Raw genomic sequence first — 17,176 nt, 5'->3', positions numbered from 1 at the left:
ATAAGAAAACTAATAATATGTTTCCCTACATCGTATCTATTATTATTGGTATGAAATATCATCCTCTTTGTTATGATGTGGTTGATGTGTGATTTTTCGCCCCCATTAGCCTGTATCGTGGGACCTGTTTTCTATGTCCAGTGTAACACAACATTCTCCTAGGATTTGTCATCCTGTCCTCAAAATGTCACCGTATGGCAGGGAGTAAAGAAATGACATATTTTCTCATTAATGGAAATTAATTCATTATTCGGAAGGCGACATTTGTGGTTCATTGAGAATACTACTTGAGGGTTATAATGAGGTCTTTGATGTGGGGGGGATGAGGAGTGTCGCATGTAAAACACTGGGCTCAGGTTTGACGCCAGTGCACAAGATTTGAGCCCAAATTTAAACACTACATTGAATTTGTGCCATAGTTATATAATGATATATTTTTATGTGTATATTTTATAAAACCAAATACCTTATGGCAATTTATGTTTTCGATTTCAAGGCCATTAATAATAAAAAAACGATATATATACCATAATCACCACTATTACATTACATATCTTTGATTCCTGGGCGATTATTACTAGATAGCTAAATTTTGAGAAAAAGTTTGGAAGAAAAGTCGGATATTCTTTTTGAGACATTGGCCATTAAATCAATTATCTCAATGCACTGATAATTAGTGATATATGAATAAAATTAATCAGGAAAAATTAATAAATAGTGAAAATGTTCCCTGTATTTGATGTCGAGTGATTGGACTAATGACTACCTGGATGGCTCGCCATACTCCTATCACTAGATCAGCACCATTAGGCTAAGCTGAGTCTACTAAGTGGGCTTACACCTCTAATACAGAGCCTAGCTTTGATGTATAAACAGTGAAAGTCCCTGAGAATCGGGCTATCTCTAGCCATAACACTATACCTAACCTTTCATCTCCCTCACTAATCCTGTTTGAAGTGCACAACATTCCTCCACTTTACTCTGTATTCACACCCAATCACTGGACAGATAACAAGCCTTAAGTGTTTTCTAAGATTTGAAGAGGGAGGAAATGAGCCTGTACGATTCTCTATTTATAGACGTTACTATATCATCCTGTTAGTGATTGTAAACAATAAGTGAGGGGTTTCTAATTCGGAGATCTATCTGAGGTATCTCTTCAGGAAGGACATAATGTTGTAAATATTGACTAATGTTTCTGGTGATTGGGAGGGAGGTATTAGAATTATACCTGTTAAGGATTGTACCCATCAATGGCCTCCATGATTATACACTGATATTTTGTATATCTTTCAATCAAATATTAGAAGGCTTTGAAATATAATAATAATATATATGTATATATCTGAAGCAGGGTATCGGGTCTGGTTTGAAGGTCTAATAAAGAACTAGCATATTAGAAAGTTTTCACCCTTTTACAAGGAATGAAACATTAAGATGTCATAAGGAAAGTTATGATAATACTTACAAGAAAACCAATTTATGAAATCTTGGTTTGTATAATGTAAACCCCACCTTGTCTATCTGTGTTTTCAATGATCATTCTGTTCAATAATCAGGGTAGGATCTGAGGGCACACACTCGACATATTGTGTGATGTGGAGACGCCATTGTAAGCTCCACCCATATTATCAGTCTCTTCCATAGAAAATCATATCTCAAATAGGTTTTGTTGTAAGACAGAACTGTTGTCAAAATCATGTAAGTGTTTATTATATAAATGAAGCATCTTTTTGATAGAAGAATACAATAATTGTGCTACAAACATGGATCATAAGTATATGTGGCAAATCATCTGTTACCAGATTTATGGGGGAAACTTAATGACAGTGTCAAGTTTGTTAACACATTTTTAACATTATAATGTAGTATTAATTTGTAAAAATGAAATTAAATGTTACCTTGATGTGGTCGTTTAAATCTTTACTACTTCAGTCTTATCAACAGAAGTTATTATTTCCTTAATAATATCAATGTACCTATCATACATTTAATTAGTGTATTCATTAAAAAAAATATGTTGAAACCAATAGTTTTTATTTACTTGATGTTTTGTGGTAATATGACAACTATAAATAAAAGAACAACATGTCCATATGGTATAAAATCCTTCCACATGATATCAATAATAGCCAGGTATATATCTATTATCTTACCTGTATAATAGACAGGTATATATCTGTTATCGTACCTGTATAATAGCCAGGTATATATCTGTTATCATACCTAGCCAGGTATATATCTGTTATCGTACCTGTATAATAGCCAGGTATATATCTGTTATCATACCTGTATAATAGCCAGGTATATATCTGTTATCGTACCTGTATAATAGCCAGGTATATATCTGTTATCATACCTGTATAATAGCCAGGTATATATCTGTTATCGTACCTGTATAATAGCCAGGTATATATCTGTTATCGTACCTGTATAATAGCCAGGTATATATCTGTTATCGTACCTGTATAATAGCCAGGTATATATCTGTTATCGTACCTGTATAATAGCCAGGTATATATCTGTTATCTACCTGTATAATAGCCAGGTATATATCTGTTATCATACCTGTATAATAGCCAGGTATATATCTGTTATCGTACCTGTATAATAGCCAGGTATATATCTGTTATCTACCTGTATAATAGCCAGGTATATATCTGTTATCGTACCTGTATAATAGCCAGGTATATATCTGTTATCATACCTGTATAATAGCCAGGTATATATCTTTATCTACCTGTATAATAGCCAGGTATATATCTGTTATCATACCTGTATAATAGCCAGGTATATATCTGTTATCATACCTGTATAATAGCCAGGTATATATCTGTTATCGTACCTGTATAATAGCCAGGTATATATCTATTATCGTACCTGTATAATAGCCAGGTATATATCTGTATTATATACCTGTATAATAGCCAGGTATATATCTGTTATCGTACCTGTATAATAGCCAGGTATATATCTGTTATAGTACCTGTATAATAGCCAGGTATATATCTGTTATAGTACCTGTATAATAGCCAGGTATATATCTGTTATCGTACCTGTATAATAGCCAGGTATATATCTGTTATCGTACCTGTATAATAGCCAGGTATATATCTGTTATCGTACCTGTATAATAGCCAGGTATATATCTGTTATCGTACCTGTATAATAGCCAGGTATATATCTGTTATTATACCTGTATAATAGCCAGGTATATATCTGTTATCGTACCTGTATAATAGCCAGGTATATATCTGTTATCATACCTGTATAATAGCCAGGTATATATCTATTATCGTACCTGTATAATAGCCAGGTATATATCTGTTATCGTACCTGTATAATAGCCAGGTATATATCTGTTATCATACCTGTATAATAGCCAGGTATATATCTGTTATAGTACCTGTATAATAGCCAGGTATATATCTGTTATCATACCTGTATAATAGCCAGGTATATATCTGTTATCGTACCTGTATAATAGCCAGGTATATATCTGTTATCGTACCTGTATAATAGCCAGGTATATATCTGTTATCTACCTGTATAATAGCCAGGTATATATCTATTATCGTACCTGTATAATAGCCAGGTATATATCTATTATCGTACCTGTATAATAGCCAGGTATATATCTATTATCGTACCTGTATAATAGCCAGGTATATATCTATTATCGTACCTGTATAATAGCCAGGTATATATCTGTTATCGTACCTGTATAATAGCCAGGTATATATCTATTATCGTACCTGTATAATAGCAGGTATATATCTATTATCGTACCTGTATAATAGCCAGGTATATATCTGTTATCGTACCTGTATAATAGCCAGGTATATATCTTTATCGTACCTGTATAATAGCCAGGTATATATCTGTTATCGTACCTGTATAATAGCCAGGTATATATCTGTTATCGTACCTGTATAATAGCCAGGTATATATCTATTATCGTACCTGTATAATAGCCAGGTATATATCTTTATCGTACCTGTATAATAGCCAGGTATATATCTATTATCATACCTGTATAATAGCCAGGTATATATCTGTTATCGTACCTGTATAATAGCCAGGTATATATCTGTTATCATACCTGTATAATAGCCAGGTATATATCTGTTATCGTACCTGTATAATAGCCAGGTATATATCTGTTATAGTACCTGTATAATAGCCAGGTATATATCTATTATCATACCTGTATAATAGCCAGGTATATATCTGTTATCGTACCTGTATAATAGCCAGGTATATATCTGTTATCGTACCTGTATAATAGCCAGGTATATATCTATTATCGTACCTGTATAATAGCCAGGTATATATCTGTTATCGTACCTGTATAATAGCCAGGTATATATCTATTATCGTACCTGTATAATAGCCAGGTATATATCTATTATCGTACCTGTATAATAGCCAGGTATATATCTTTATCCTGTATAATAGTACAGTATATATTAGCCTGGTATATAGCTATTTCATTCATACCTGTATAATAGCCAGGTATATATCTATTATCGTACCTGTATAATAGCCAGGTATATATCTATTATCGTACCTGTATAATAGCCAGGTATATATCTATTATCATACCTGTATAATAGCCAGGTATATATCTATTATCATACCTGTATAATAGCTAGGTATATATCTGTTATCGTACCTGTATAATAGCCAGGTATATATCTGTTATGTACCTGTATAATAGCCAGGTATATATCTATTATCGTACCTGTATAATAGCCAGGTATATATCTGTTATCGTACCTGTATAATAGCCAGGTATATATCTATTATCGTACCTGTATAATAGCCAGGTATATATCTATTATCGTACCTGTATAATAGCCAGGTATATATCTATTATCGTACCTGTATAATAGCCAGGTATATATCTATTATCGTACCTGTATAATAGCCAGGTATATATCTGTTATCGTACCTGTATAATAGCCAGGTATATATATCTATTATCGTACCTGTATAATAGCCAGGTATATATCTATTATCGTACCTGTATAATAGCCAGGTATATATCTGTTATCGTACCTGTATAATAGCCAGGTATATATCTGTTATAGTACCTGTATAATAGCCAGGTATATATCTATTATCGTACCTGTATAATAGCCAGGTATATATCTGTTATAGTACCTGTATAATAGCCAGGTATATATCTATTATCGTACCTGTATAATAGCCAGGTATATATCTATTATCGTACCTGTATAATAGCCAGGTATATATCTATTATCATACCTGTATAATAGCCAGGTATATATCTATTATCGTACCTGTATAATAGCCAGGTATATATCTATTATCGTACCTGTATAATAGCCAGGTATATATCTGTTATCATACCTGTATAATAGCTAGGTATATATCTATTATCGTACCTGTATAATAGCCAGGTATATATCTTATTTACCTGTAAAGCAGTATATAATATCTTATCGTACCTGTATAATAGCCAGGTATATATCTTTATCGTACCTGTATAATAGCCAGGTATATATCTATTATCGTACCTGTATAATAGCCAGGTATATATCTGTTATCGTACCTGTATAATAGCCAGGTATATATCTATTATCGTACCTGTATAATAGCCAGGTATATATCTATTATCGTACCTGTATAATAGCCAGGTATATATCTTTATCATACCTGTATAATAGCCAGGTATATATCTATTATCGTACCTGTATAATAGCCAGGTATATATCTGTTATCGTACCTGTATAATAGCCAGGTATATATCTGTATATCGTACCTGTATAATAGCCAGGTATATATCTGTTATTACCTGTATAATAGCCAGGTATATATCTGTTATAATGTATAATAGCCAGGTATATATCTATTATCATACCTGTATAATAGCCAGGTATATATCTATTATCGTACCTGTATAATAGCCAGGTATATATCTGTTATCATACCTGTATAATAGCCAGGTATATATCTGTTATAGTACCTGTATAATAGCCAGGTATATATCTATTATCGTACCTGTATAATAGCCAGGTATATATCTATTATCATACCTGTATAATAGCCAGGTATATATCTGTTATCATACCTGTATAATAGCCAGGTATATATCTATTATCGTACCTGTATAATAGCCAGGTATATATCTATTATCGTACCTGTATAATAGCCAGGTATATATCTATTATCATACCTGTATAATAGCCAGGTATATATCTATTATCGTACCTGTATAATAGCCAGGTATATATCTGTTATCGTACCTGTATAATAGCCAGGTATATATCTATTATCGTACCTGTATAATAGCCAGGTATATATCTATTATCGTACCTGTATAATAGCCAGGTATATATCTATTATCGTACCTGTATAATAGCCAGGTATATATCTGTTATCGTACCTGTATAATAGCCAGGTATATATCTGTTATCATACCTGTATAATAGCCAGGTATATATCTATTATCATACCTGTATAATAGCCAGGTATATATCTATTATCGTACCTGTATAATAGCCAGGTATATATCTATTATCGTACCTGTATAATAGCCAGGTATATATCTGTTATCATACCTGTATAATAGCCAGGTATATATCTATTATCGTACCTGTATAATAGCCAGGTATATATCTATTATCGTACCTGTATAATAGCCAGGTATATATCTATTATCGTACCTGTATAATAGCCAGGTATATATCTATTATCATACCTGTATAATAGCCAGGTATATATCTATTATCATACCTGTATAATAGCCAGGTATATATCTATTATCGTACCTGTATAATAGCCAGGTATATATCTATTATCGTACCTGTATAATAGCCAGGTATATATCTATTATCGTACCTGTATAATAGCCAGGTATATATCTATTATCATACCTGTATAATAGCCAGGTATATATCTATTATCGTACCTGTATAATAGCCAGGTATATATCTATTATCATACCTGTATAATAGCCAGGTATATATCTATTATCGTACCTGTATAATAGCCAGGTATATATCTATTATCATACCTGTATAATAGCCAGGTATATATCTATTATATACCTGTATAATAGCCAGGTATATATCTATTATCGTACCTGTATAATAGCCAGGTATATATCTATTATCAACCTGTATAATAGCCAGGTATATATCTATTATCATACCTGTATAATAGCCAGGTATATATCTATTATCGTACCTGTATAATAGCCAGGTATATATCTATTATCGTACCTGTATAATAGCCAGGTATATATCTATTATATCTACCTGTATAATAGCCAGGTATATATCTATTATCGTACCTGTATAATAGCCAGGTATATATCTATTATCGTACCTGTATAATAGCCAGGTATATATATCTATTATCGTACCTGTATAATAGCCAGGTATATATCTATTATCGTACCTGTATAATAGCCAGGTATATATCTATTATCGTACCTGTATAATAGCCAGGTATATATCTATTATCGTACCTGTATAATAGCCAGGTATATATCTTTATCTACTGTATAATAGCCAGGTATATATCCTGTATAATAGCCAGGTATATATCTATTATCGTACCTGTATAATAGCCAGGTATATATCTATTATCGTACCTGTATAATAGCCAGGTATATATCTATTATCGTACCTGTATAATAGCCAGGTATATATCTATTATCGTACCTGTATAATAGCCAGGTATATATCTGTTATCATACCTGTATAATAGCCAGGTATATATCTATTATCGTACCTGTATAATAGCCAGGTATATATCTATTATCGTACCTGTATAATAGCCAGGTATATATCTATTATCGTACCTGTATAATAGCCAGGTATATATCTATTATCGTACCTGTATAATAGCCAGGTATATATCTATTATCATTACCTTTATAATAGCCAGGTATATATCTTTATCGTACCGTGTATAATAATGCCAGGTATATATCTATTATCGTACCTGTATAATAGCCAGGTATATATCTATTATCGTACCTGTATAATAGCCAGGTATATATCTGTTATCATACCTGTATAATAGCCAGGTATATATCTATTATCATACCTGTATAATAGCCAGCTTATATATGTATTATCGTACCTGTATAATAGCCAGGTATATATCTATTATCGTACCTGTATAATAGCCAGGTATATATCTATTATCATACCTGTATAATAGCCAGGTATATATCTGTTATCATACCTGTATAATAGCTAGGTATATATCTGTTATCGTACCTGTATAATAGCTAGGTATATATCTATTATCGTACTTGTACTGTACAGCAATAAACGTTGACCCAGTGGCGGCCATGTGTACACAGTAGCCTACATTCATCTTTGAACCCTGTGAACTTTCTCCCACAATGCACCGCTTCATTGTTGATGTTTGACATGGAAGTATTTCCTGTTTTGGGGACAGTCTTTATGTGTTCATTGCTCACAATTTCTGGAGGTTTTGTCTATTGTCACACTTCAGGATAACTTGTCTAGGATTTACCTGGATTGGTGTTAATGTTTCTGTAAGTGGGAGGTTTAAATCTCCGGTCGCGCCAAGGAATTGATCGAGTGGTGGTGGCGAAAAATAGTGGGAAGTGAATGACATGTTTCAGCATGCAATATAGATACTTACCGCTGTATACACACATGTAGGATCCACCCCGGGAGATGTGTCCCGACCCCACACAGGTGAATTCATGTGGCTAACGAGATAAGTCAGGTAGGAAATCACGATGGAGACGGTTGAGGTGTTGATATAGTGAAGGAATAGTTAGCTGGGCTGTCAATGTGCTTTATGAATGAGTGGGTATTGTGTTTGAGCATGTACATAAGAATCAGCTGGTCTTGTTTCTCAGCATTAGATAATTTAAACCTTCCCCAGCAATGTTTCACCTCAGAGGTTTTTATATCACTGTCTTTGCTAGCATTTATTTTGTTTATTGATTTTGATTGCAATCATTTTATCTTTAAAATGCTTGAAATTTTGTGGTATTTATTTCATTGATGAATTGATACTGCTCTCAATTGTTCCATTTATACAGTTATATGGGCTGTACTGGCTTAGTGGTTCAGGTGTTTGACATTCTACCACTGAGGTTTATATGGGGGAGCTGCCAGGCATTGGAAATGATTCAGGATTTTACGCTGGGTACTCTGGTTTTCTCCCACCCATGGAAACCTTGCTTGCCCTTTAATGATCTGGCTTAAACCGGCTTAAATTATCATCTGTTTCTAAATAGAACATAGCTAATCAATTTCATATCATAATAAATTACATTTAATCAACATAAAGCTGGTAACATACAACCTTGAAAAAAATGTATGGAATAATATTTAAAAGGATATAATGTGTGACCAACCATTATGAGGGGGTGGCATTCATGACACAGTAAATGCCATCACTTATACTTTAACAAGAGGAGCAGACAGTATGGTTGGATGGCTCCAGAGATCAATGAGGTCGAAACAAGGTGTATCATTTGTCAATGGGACTTCATTCATAATTATGTTAATGAGATAAACAGATGTACCTGTATCGAGGGCAGGAAGGTGTGACATAGGACAGGAAGGTGTGACGAGGGCAGGAAGGTGTGACGTAGGACAGTGATGCTACTGTGTATCTCACCTAATCAACAGCTGACAAAGTCTAAATGCCAACCAACCACAGCAGATATATTCTTTTTGTGTTAAAAGATTTATAATATCAACCAACCAAAGGCTGCCATATTCCTACTGCTCCAATCTTCAATAAAGATGAAAAACGGTCCGTCTAATTGAAGATATGAAGCCGTACAACCAATCAATAAGACTTTTACTAAAATGTTATGTGTATTAGCACAGCTAGATTGGTATATACAATTTTAGCATTCTCAACTACAACTAAACTTCCCAAGAATTTTCAGAACAAAGTTAAAATTTGATGAGCTTGAGGGAAATTTCACATTCATTAATCCTTTTCCCCATTTCATTTACCTAAATGTCTTAATTTCTAGAACTAGAAAATAGTGTTGTATGATACAGCAAATGTAGCTATACATTTAATGGGTTAAGCGTTATATTGGAAAACCTCAAATGTTGTTAAAGGTTTTTGTGTCAAACATCAAATAATAATCCCAGAGGTAGAACTTTTCTCTGTCTTACATAATTTACAAAGCACTTGCCTGATATTGAAGTGGCTGACATGCTTTCATAACGATAAAGGTGCGAATGGGGACAAAAGTAGGTGTCACACTGAGCTGTCATTACTACAAGTTATTTCGGCTTAGAGGAATTAATTATGGATGTAATTATCACTGAAAAAGTACATTATAGAAATTTGATGCAAGTGGATAGGAGGAGCTGTTGCAGCGTACTACTTCAAGATTCTGTGTGTCATGTCTCAGTATCTATTCAGTGTTGTGTAATTAGTCTTGCTTTAAAAGTTCACTAATTATGAAGATGTTAAAGTTCCTTCATCAATATATGATGATAATGAAATTCACTTCTCTTACTGCAAAATGATTATTGGGGATATTTCTTATGAATGAAAAACAGAGCTTCTTAGATATTAGTAGGATTATTCTTCTATTGATTTGATAAGATGATAATGGAATATTATTACGACACATTGATCATCAGTATTGAGATTTTGTTGTCTGTATTCTGTAATTATGCCAATATATCTCTGGCATGGTCATACTACAGCTGGCCTTGATTTGTGTGTCCGAGGTCACATTCTATGACTACTACACCTCAAGGTCCCATCTGTACACCTGTATTCAATTAGTGGTTGTGATATTTCCTACCAATGTATTTGTCATTACTGCCACAGAACATGATTGTAATATGTAGGATAAACAACAGATCAGTTGGAGCATCTTGACCCATTCATCAAAAATTCCTTCTAACATGGGTCACTTGTGTTATGGTGTAATTAAAGGGAGACTATCCACTGGCCATTTATTCACCAGGGCTATCTATACCAGTAGCTTTTCATCACTATCCTGCCTTGTATTTAAAAAAAAAAAAAAAAAAGTCTGTATTTTTTCATGCTGATATATTTTGTGACTAATTTTGAGGATCTAAATACTTTTGTTAGTTTTGACATTTTATGTGTCGTGAAAAGTTGTGAGATTGTTTATGTTGATATTTCACTTAACCAAGTTTTGATATTAAACTTATAGTTAAAGATGTTTGAATGTCTGACGGTATAATTTTTTGTTGCCAGGCCAGCTGTCCAAAGCGCGCCATGATCCTGGTATGGTGTACCGTGAGCTGACGGGGGCGGCAGCAGACCAGCTGGACAGGATGGCTGATGCCCTGCAGCAACAGCAGCAGGACATGGCTGCCATGCAGAACCGCATCCCTAACTCCTTCCGAGAGCCCACCACAGCACCGCTCCGAAAGCTCAGTGTTGACCTCATTAAAACATACAAACATATTAATGAAGTAAGTAATAACATACATTCCTTGACTCCGATAACATAAACAATTTCCGAATGAATTTTTTTCGAAATGAACCAGAAATGCCTTTTAAGCATCATCTGTGTGTGTCTAAGTTAAAACGTTCAGCCAGACTTGTGTTTTATGATCTATGGTCCTAACTTTGATTTCTTAAATTTGTGACTTAAGTTCGTTTTTGACGTAAGTTTGTTTCGAGAAATCGGGGTCTGGTGATTGTTTATATTCAAAGTCATATTTATTACAAAATAGTCTTGTAATCTTGTTGCAAGTGATCCCATTTGTCTCTAAAATTTTACGATATTTAATGCCTGCTCAAAAGGAAACCAAGTATTAATATACAATGTCATTCAATTTCTGCAGTAGCGTTTCAAAAAAAATCAAGATGGTAGCAAAAATGAATGATAAGAGTTTTAGAAAACAAAGTGTATTAAGCATGAAAATATTTCATCAGATAGAACAAAATGTCACTGCCTTAAATACATGTAGAGATGATTAAATTTGATCCTATATAATGCTGTCTGAGTGCACACACCCACACATCACATAGAACTGTATGTACAATACTTCACTGTTGGAATCAGAGCCTGCCAGTTGGTATAAAATCTGATTCTTCCTGACAGCTGATATGTATACAGATATTATGATGAAAACATTTTTAGAAACTTTTGATTTCACATTAGAATATGTGTGTAGGTATATTTGGATCTCACTGCTAAATTTAGGGGATGGTTCGGTGTACGCATTAGCATAAGGGTAGGTTTGGTACAGCGTCTGTTTCTAAAGCAGGCTTGTGTTGTCAACGAACTTGGCTAAAAATAGATAGCTGATGCCAAAGCAGCTGTAATCAAGAGGAGCATTGTGAGGGAAAGTGACTATTTTTAGATTAAGCGATGTTCAAGATTTATTTGGTGAAGATTTCACTGGCAGGTAAATGTGTTCAAGTTACCATCCAAAATAGCTGAGAGGCTGAGGCTACAGAAGGAATACAGTCCAAAATAGCAGAAACACTACAGCAGATGGAAGATTTGTACAGTCCAAAATAGCAGAAACCTAGAGAATGGAAATGCATCAGAAGGAAGATTTGTACAGTCCAAAATAGCACAGTCCAAAATAGCAGAATGGAAATGCATCAGAAGGAAGATTTGTACAGTCCAAAATAGCAGAAACCTAGAGAATGGAAATGCATCAGAAGGAAGATTTGTACAGTCCAAAATAGTAGAAATGTAGAGAATGGAAATGCATCAGAAGGAAGATTTGTACAGTCCAAAATAGTAGAAATGTAGAGAATGGAAATGCATCAGAAGGAAGATTTTACAGTCCAAAATAGTAGAATGAGAGAATGAATGCAGAAAGATTTGTACAGTCCAAAATAGTAGAAATGTAGAGAATGGAAATGCATCAGAAGGAAGATTTGTACAGTCCAAAATAGTAGAAACTAGAGAATGGAAATGCATCAGAAGGAAGATTTGTGTACAGTCCAAAATAGTAGAAATGTAGAGAATGGAAATGCATCAGAAGGAAGATTTGTACAGTCCAAAATAGTAGAAATGTAGAGAATGGAAATGCATCAGAAGGAAGATTTGTACAGTCCAAAATAGTAGAAATGTAGAGAATGGAAATGCATCAGAAGGAAGATTTGTACAGTCCAAAATAGTAGAAATGTAGAGAATGGAAATGCATCAGAAGGAAGATTTGTACGGTCCAAAATAGTAGAAATGTAGAGAATGGAAATGCATCAGAAGGAAGATTTGTACGTCCAAAATAGTAGAAATGTAGAGAATGGAAATGCATCAGAAGGAAGATTTGTAGGTCCAAAATAGTAGAAATGTAGAGAATGGAAATGCATCAGAAGGAAGATTTGTACGGTCCAAAATAGTAGAATGTAAAATGTAGAGAATTTGGAAAATGCATCAGAAGGAAGGATTTGTACAGTCCAAAATAGTAGAAATGTAGAGAATGGAAATGCATCAGAAGGAGATTGTACAGTCCAAATAGTAGAAAGTCATCAGAAGGAAGATTTGTACAGTCCAAAATAGTAGAAATGTAGAGAATGGAAATGCATCAGAAGGAAGATTTGTACGTCCAAAATAGTAGAAATGTAGAGAATGGAAATGCATCAGAAGGAAGATTTGTACAGTCCAAAATAGTAGAAATGTAGAGAATGGAAATGCATCAGAAGGAGGATTTGTACAGTCCAAAATAGTAGAAATGTAGAGAATGGAAATGCATCAGAAGGAAGACTTGTACGGTCCAAAATAGTAGAAATGTAGAGAATGGAAATGCATCAGAAGGAAGATTTGTACGGTCCAAAATAGTAGAAATGTAGAGAATGGAAATGCATCAGAAGGAAGATTTGTACAGTCCAAAATAGTAGAAATGTAGAGAATGGAAATGCATCAGAAGGAAGATTTGTACAGTCCAAAATAGTAGAAATGTAGAGAATGGAAATGCATCAGAAGGAAGACTTGTACGGTCCAAAATAGTAGAAATGTAGAGAATGGAAATGCATCAGAAGGAAGATTTGTACGGTCCTAAATAGTAGAAACGTTGAGAATGGGAATGCATCAGAAGGAAGATTTGTACATTCAAAATAGCAGAAATGTAGAGAACGGCACTACAGCAAATTTGTTGAAGTGTCAAGTACCAGATTATCTCTTATCCAGGGTTACAGGCTGCTAGTTAGCACAATTCTAATGTGGATGGGTTTGTTACGGTATCCACAGTTAGTGTACAGGTAAAACATAAAAGAGTATAAAGGAAGCTTGTCTTCCATAGTGACCTTTAGTAGATATGTTCGTGACCTGATCAGGTCATCAACAGGAGCTTTGTCAGGGCGGGTAGAAACCGGGTATTTCCTGTCTACAGGCTTGTCCACTTCCTGTCTGTGAATCACTCTCACAGACAGGATAAACAATGACTGTCCGATGTATCATCCTATAGTGATACCACTTTATCTTTGTTAAACTCTTGTGAAAACAGGGTTAAATTGACAGAAGTCTCCTTAAAACAAAGATATTTAGAAAGACCATATCAAGATGTTTTAAAATAAAGAATAAATGTTGTAGTTGTTAAAGGAGAAAATGTTTAAAATATAAATGATTATAAAAATCATGAGAAAAAGAGAATAAAAGCTTGTGATGGATTATAAAAAAATGAGATGATGTAAGTTGACAAAATCAAAAACAGCTTCTTTATTTTCAAGATGTATACCACAAACAACTTGGATTAAAAAATGTCACATGAACTAACAATGAATATGCACCAAACAGATGTAAACATTGTCTGACGTTACACAGGAGATGCACAAGGCATGTTTCAGATGTAAACATTGTCTGACGTTACACAGGAGATGCACCAGGCATGTTTCAGATGTATACATTATCTAACATTACACAAGAGATGCACAAGGCATGTTTCAGATGTAAAAATCGTCTGACATTACACAGGAGATGCACCAGGCATGTTTCATGTGTAAAAATTGTCTAACATTACACAAGAGATGCACCAGGCAGGTTTCAGATGTAAACATCGTCTGACGTAACACAGGAGATGCACAAGGCATGTTTCAGATGTAAACATTGTCTGATGTTACACAAGAGATGCACCAGGCAGGTTTAAGATGTAAACATCGTCTGACATAACACAGGAGATGCACAAGGCATGTTTCAGATGTAAACATTGTCTAATGTTACACAAGAGATGCACCAGGCAGGTTTCAGATGTAAACATTGTCTGACATTACACAGGAGATGCCCAAGGCATGTTTCAGATGTAAACATTGTCTAACGTTACACAAGAGATGCACCATGCATGTTTCGAATGTAAACATCATGTGACATTTCACAGAAGACGCACCAGGCATGTTTCAGATGTAAACATCGTCCGACGTTACACAAGAGATGCACCAGGCAGGTTTCAGATGTAAACATTGTCTAACATTTCACAGGAGACGCACAAGGCATGTTTCAGATGTAAACATTGTCTGACATTACACAAGAGATGCACCAGGCAGGTTTCAGATGTAAACATCGTCTGACGTTACACAGGAGATGCACCAGGCTTGTTTTACTTAATATTATAACTCCACAGAAATCAATATCTAATACATGGTGCAGACTGATCTAGTCCTAGTGCTGTTAGGTTATATCATAAGCTTTCAGCCTGTGTGCAGGGAAAGTGTAAAAATTCTAAACTGATGTGGATTGATGTATAATAACCATTTATTTGTGTCCGGAATAAAATGCACTAGCTAAGAATTTGTAACTGTTAAGCCCTGAATTGAGTGATATGTTGTCTTTTCCAGCGGGTGTCCCAGGAAAAGGGATTATGTATATGTGTGTGGTTCGTCCTAGGTGTTTATTCTGTAGTAGGCATAGCACCGCCCCAGACTATCGGTTCTAGGTGTTTAGCCTGTAGTAGGTATAGCATGCCCCAGACTGTCGGTCCTAGGTGTTAACCTTGTAGTAGGTATAGCACTCCCCAGACCATCGGTCCTAGGTGTTTACCCTGTAGTAGGTATAGCACGCCCCAGACTGTCGGTCCTAGGTGTTTAGCCTGTAGTAGGTATAGCACGCCCCAGACTGTCAGTCCTAGGTGTTTACCCTGTAGTAGGTATAGCACGCCCCAGACCATCGGTCCTAGGTGTTTACCCTGTAGTAGGTATAGCACCGCATCAGACTGTCTGTCCTAGGTGTTTAGCCTGTAGTAGGTATAGCACGCCACAGACTGTCGGACCTGTAGTAGGTATAGCACCGCCCCAGACTGTCGGTCCTAGGTGTTTACCCTGTAGTAGGTATAGCACGCCCCAGACTGTCAGTCCTAGGTGTTTACCCTGTAGTAGGTATAGCACCGCCCCAGACTGTCAGTCCTAGGTGTTTACCCTGTAGTAGGTATAGCACCGCCCCAGACTGTCGGTCCTAGGTGTTTACCCTGTAGTAGGTATAGCACCGCCCCAGACTGTCGGTCCTAGGTGTTTACCCTGTAGTAGGTATAGCACGCCCCAGACTGTCAGTCCTAGGTGTTTACCCTGTAGTAGGTATAGCAGCCCCGACTGTCGTCCTAGGTGTTTACCTGTAGTAGGTATAGCACGCCCCAGACTGTCAGTCCTAGGTGTTTACCCTGTAGTAGGTATAGCACCGCCCCAGACTGTCAGTCCTAGGTGTTTACCCTGTAGTAGGTATAGCACGCCCCTGACTGTCGGTCCTAGGTGTTTACCCTGTAGTAGGTATAGCACCGCCCCAGACTGTCGGTCCTAGGTGTTTACCCTGTAGTAGGTATAGCACGCCCCTGACTGTCGGTCCTAGGTGTTTACCTTGTAGTAGGTATAGCACGCCCCAGACTGTGGGTCCTAGGTGTTTTACCCTGTAGTAGGTATAGCACGCCCCAGACTGTCGGTCCTAGGTGTTTACCCTGTAGTAGGTATAGCACCGCCCCAGACTGTCGGTCCTAGGTGTTTACCCTGTAGTAGGTATAGCACGCCCCAGACTGTCGGTCCTAGGTGTTTACCCTGTAGTAGGTATAGCACCGCCCCAGACTGTCGGTCCTAGGTGTTTACCCTGTAGTAGGTATAGCACCGCCCCAGACTGTCGGTCCTAGGTGTTTACCCTGTAGTAGGTATAGCACCGCCCCAGACTGTCGGTCCTAGGTGTTTACCCTGTAGTAGTATAGCACCGCCCCAGACTGTCGGTCCTAGGTGTTTACCCTGTAGTAGGTAT

At 35.7% G+C, this 17,176-nt stretch overlaps 1 protein-coding gene across 11 annotated transcripts in view; it reads left to right on the top strand.

The window, feature by feature from the left end:
• Positions 1-17,176, top strand: part of LOC138317868 (dual specificity tyrosine-phosphorylation-regulated kinase 1A-like) — a 69,362-nt gene that overhangs the window by 25,972 nt on the left and 26,214 nt on the right. For 10 of the 11 annotated variants that reach the window (XM_069259836.1, XM_069259838.1, XM_069259832.1 and 7 more), the window contains one exon: positions 11,227-11,447. In XM_069259836.1, coding sequence (XP_069115937.1) covers positions 11,259-11,447 — 189 coding nt within the window. In that variant the 5' untranslated portion in view covers positions 11,227-11,258. Of the gene's footprint in view, positions 1-8,399; positions 8,740-11,226; positions 11,448-17,176 lie in introns of those variants that run through there. The other variant, XM_069259837.1, reaches the window with a different exon arrangement.

The sequence above is a fragment of the Argopecten irradians genome, chromosome 3 (genome assembly GCF_041381155.1).
Source record: "Argopecten irradians isolate NY chromosome 3, Ai_NY, whole genome shotgun sequence".
NCBI lineage: Eukaryota > Metazoa > Mollusca > Bivalvia > Pectinida > Pectinidae > Argopecten > Argopecten irradians.
This window is presented reverse-complemented; position numbering and strand designations above follow the sequence as displayed.